The following is a 4,374-nucleotide window of genomic DNA, read 5'->3' as shown; positions in this document are numbered from 1 at the left end:
GTAGCGGGTTACGGGAAAATTTCAATTTATAGGACAGGTTCTTACCTTGTCCTTTCTAACAAAGGACCATTTAATCTTTCTTTTTAGGTGCTCCGGACTGGAACTGTCGAGGTTGACCAGGATTGTGGATTTTTGGACATAAAGATGACGACGTCAGATTGGGCATGATTTTCTGCTGAGAGGTTTCTACTTTGCGGTTATTCTTTGCTGCTGCTACTCACTTTCGTTCTCCGTGTTGGTGGTTTGCGTGGGAGGAATCGGCAGCAAGCAGATTTTATTCACCGGACGAATAAATCGACCAGTAGGCGACTGCACCGTGACAACCCGGATAATCCCGTCGGCCCCAGGATGCAGATCGATGATTCGTGCGGTTGGCCAGTTCATTGGAGGAGAATTATCATCCCGAAGAAGCACCAGCTGGTTTATTTTGATTTCGATCGGGGGCTTGAACCATTTCGTGCGAGGTTGCAAAGTGGAAAGATATTCAGCGTGCCAACGTTTCCAGATCAGCTGAAACATCTTCTGGGTCTGCTGCCAGAGTCGGAGCCGATTAAAGGGAATTTCAGTAGAGTCTATTTGTGGAACAGCCTTAAGTGGAGATCCAATAAGAAAGTGTCCGGGCGTTAGGACTTCGAAGTCGGTCGAATCGTCGCTTAAGGGTGTTATAGGGCGAGAGTTAAGGCAGCTCTCAATCTGCGTCAGTAATGTTTCCATCTCGTCGTGCGGCAGTGTGTGGTTTTTCAAAACGCGATTGAAATGCTTCTGGGCTGATCGAATCGCAGCCTCCCATAGGCCGCCGAAGTTAGATGCTAGGAGGACTAGGAGCTTCGAGAAAGGATGTGTCGCTGGTAGGAGAAGCTGATGCTTGCTGTCGAAAGGCTGAGGTGCTTGATTCAACCGACCACCGATTCGTATGACCTGCTCAGATGAGATGAATGGATTGACCCATCTTAGGCGGGACCTAGGTGACACGGATCTTTTTAGATTAAGCTGCTTCCAATCTTCAGGATAGGATTGTTGTTGAATTAGTCGAATTATAGTGATTTCAGCAGTATGTCGTTCTTCAGTGGTGATGTAGGTAGGATCCGCGTTGATACTAGGTTGCCGTCGGCAATGCCGAATGAATCGCTGGCAATAGGCGACTACGTTCAGAAGCCGGTTCAAATTTGAAAAGTTTCCCACGAGAATATCGACGAATGATGGTTCCGTAGACGCCGGACATGCCGTTGAGCTTTGTTTCCTTGCTTCCATAAGAATTTCGCCATCAGAAGTTTGATTCGGTGACTCACTTGGCCAAGATTGTTGATCAAGTTGAAGCCAGTTTGGTCCTTGCCACCAGAGTTTGTTGTTGAGGATGTTTTCTGCTGGAATTCCACGAGACAGACAGTCCGCTGGATTTTCCTGCCCAGCGACATGTTGCCAGAAACAATTTTGCGTGGTAAGTTGGATCTTAGAGACCCGATTGGCAACAAAGGTGGCCCACGATGACGGAGTAGCTTGAAGCCAGCTGATAACCGTCGTCGAGTCGACCCAGAAAAAGGTCTCGCCAGTTATTTCAAGAGCTGCTGTCACCTTTTGATACAATTCGGATGCAAGAAGGGCTCCACATAGCTCGAGTCTAGGGATACTCTGCTGTTTTAATGGAGCAACTCTTGATTTGGCAGTCAGTAGGGTAACTTTAATTGCACCAGATGTGTCAGTTGATCGGAGGTAGCAGCACGCACCATACGCATGCTTTGAAGCGTCAGAGAAAAAGTGGTATTGGATGGAAGCAGCACTCGTCGCAATGGCAAACCGATCAATTCGTAGATTGTTAAGCAGTGGTAGTTGAGTGCAATATGAGAGCCAAGTGTCTCGCATGGATGAAGGCAGTTCTTGGTCCCAATCGAAAACCTTTCCGTTATCGTTTTTCAGCATCCATAGTGCTTGCATGAATAACTTTGCAGTGACCACAACTGTTCCCAACAAACCAGGGGGGTCAAAAAGTCGAGCGATTTGTTAAAGAGCGGAGCGTTTTGTGAGTGGAGCGTCAGGCGATTCCTGTGGTAGCTTGATTTTGTATTTAAGTTGGTCTAGGGCCGGTTCCCAGAGAAGACCCAGTGACTTTATGGATTGGTCACGGTCAAGGTCGAATGATGTTTGAAGAGCGCGATTCTCCAGAGGTACACCGTCCAACACTGCTTCCTCGTTCGATGCCCATTTTCGAAGCTGAAATCCACCCTTGAGAAGTAGTGCTTCAAGTTGCTGCCGGAGCTCAATTGCTTCGTCGATGCTGTTCGCTCCCGAGTAAAGATCGTCTACGTAAAAATCCTTACGTAGAGTTGCAGCTGCTGTTGGGTGTTGTTGCTGTTCGTCGTCAGCCAACTGTTGGAGAACCCGAGTGGCAACAAACGGCGCACTTGCTGTGCCGTAGGTTACTGTTAGTAATTCGTAGGTACCCAGAGGGTGCTCCGGTGATGATCTCCACACAATTCATTGCAGAGGTGTATCTCGTTCGTCCACGAGTACTTGACGGTACATCTGTTTGATGTCAGCAATGATCATCACCTTATGTATTCTCGAACGCATGATTATCGATCTAATTTCCTGCTGGACAGTGGGGCCCACCATTGATGCATCGTTCAGTGAAAGTCCATTGAGTGATTTGCACGACGCATCAAAAACTACTCGTAGTTTTGTCGTGGCGCTGTCCTCACGGATTACAGCATGGTGGGGCATGTGATAACAAAGTGGTGGTGGCGATTGGTAATCTTGAACAAACCGCATGTGACCCAATTTTAGATACTCGTCCATAAATGTACAATATTGGTTCGCCATGGTGCAGTTGCGCCTGAGACGAGATTCTAGCATTCGAAGTCGGCGAATTGCAGTATTGCGGTTGTCGCCAAGTTGGTTGATCACCTTTTCTTTCAAAGGTAATCTAACGATATATCGTCCCTCCGAATTGCGTTTAACAGTGCTTCGAAAATATTCCTCGCAATGAGCTTCATCTACGGAATGGTTTGGAGCGGCATGGTCCTCCTCAAGAGTCCAAAACTTCTCTAGCATTTGATGTACATTTGTGATCGTGGCTAAGTTGGAGATTACTGGAGTCTTCGGAGTGCTGGACGAAGTTTTTCCCGAAACGATCCAACCGATGACGGAGTTTACCAGGGTTGGTAACGACTCTCCAAGTTGAATTCGGCCGGGCACTCTAAATAGATCGAAAAATACTTCCGCGCCGATGATTATATCGATCGGATACGCTTCGTGAAACTGTGGATCGGCAAGCAAAATACCGGAAGGAATTTCCCAAGTAGAAGTTTCAATTGTTGCAGATGGCAGATCAATAGTGACCTTTGGAAGTACCAAGAATTTCTGCAAACGTGCTGAAATCGCTGACCCGTGAAGCGTACCGAAGCGGAGATCTTATACCGAGCTTGCGTGGACGATTGACCAATACCCGAAATCGGAACTGATATCTTTCTACGGTGTGCTCTGACGAGCTGTGAGAACGACTCCGTCATGAAGCAGCATTCGCTCCCCAGTCAAAGTGCTCTTGCGATATGAACTGTACCATTGTTATCAACTAGTTTGACGACAGCTGTGGCTGAAGTACGCACCTACGGGCTTGCTCAGAGCTTGCATAGCTAATCGGATCGTTGATAGTGGCGGAGGCGGACGTTTTGGGTTGTTCGTGTAGAATTTCAGTTTTAACGTTGTCGAAGAAGATGGTTCTACAGTTCTGGAGTTCACAGCAACTGCTTTTCCCCGGCACAAAGTTGTGTGTGATGCCAGCCTCGACATTTACGACAAGATGTGGAGGAAGAACAATCTCTCGCGTGATGTCCTGACCGAAGACAATTCCGACAGAGCTGCAGCCTCCGGATTTCCTTTTCTTTCTCCCCTACCTCGAGTTTTGAAAATACTGGACACATGTACAACGGATGATGGCTGGAACATAATGAACACTTTCGACTGATGATCATTTGGCTGGCCCCGTGACTGGATACCGGGCGTGATACTGGTTTTTTCGACTGATAGGATGATGCTGGCGTGTCTACAGCCCTTCCCTGGATCGTTTGTAGCACAGTAACCCTTCGCTGTATGAAAGAAGTGAGCTCCTTGAAGGTAATACCATTTTTCGTAGAGGAATACTCTTCCCAATCCCTACGAGTGGTCGGATCGAGACGGGAGCTTAACATGCGAATTAGAATCAAGTCCCATAACTCGGTTCTCTCTCCGAGCTGGGCCAAAACTTTCACATTTGCTTCAAATTTTTCAACTAGCGAGCTTAATTCAGTAGCAGATTCTCGCTTTAGTATTGCAAACTCAAAAAGAGCATCCAAATAAGTTTGCTTTAGCCGTGCAGGATTTTGAAAGTGATCTTCAATA

General features: G+C 47.2%; 2 protein-coding genes across 2 annotated transcripts; both read right to left on the bottom strand.

The window, feature by feature from the left end:
- Positions 1-221: 221 nt before the first annotated feature.
- LOC134204551 (uncharacterized) lies at positions 222-1,917 on the bottom strand (the record flags this gene model as incomplete). The annotated part of the gene is made up of 1 exon (XM_062679363.1): positions 222-1,917. A coding segment is annotated over exon 1 (1,696 nt), but the record flags the coding sequence as incomplete, so codon positions are not given.
- Positions 1,918-1,998: 81 nt separating this feature from the next.
- LOC134204550 (uncharacterized) lies at positions 1,999-3,336 on the bottom strand (the record flags this gene model as incomplete). Its single annotated transcript, XM_062679362.1, has 2 exons — positions 1,999-2,364; positions 2,509-3,336. Coding segments are annotated over 2 exons (1,194 nt in total), but the record flags the coding sequence as incomplete, so codon positions are not given.
- Positions 3,337-4,374: the final 1,038 nt, after the last annotated feature.

The sequence above is a fragment of the Armigeres subalbatus genome, unplaced genomic scaffold, assembly GCF_024139115.2.
Source record: "Armigeres subalbatus isolate Guangzhou_Male unplaced genomic scaffold, GZ_Asu_2 Contig673, whole genome shotgun sequence".
NCBI classification, from domain to species: domain Eukaryota; kingdom Metazoa; phylum Arthropoda; class Insecta; order Diptera; family Culicidae; genus Armigeres; species Armigeres subalbatus.
The sequence above is the reverse complement of the archived record's forward strand: the minus strand, read 5'-3'. Positions and strand labels throughout refer to the sequence as shown.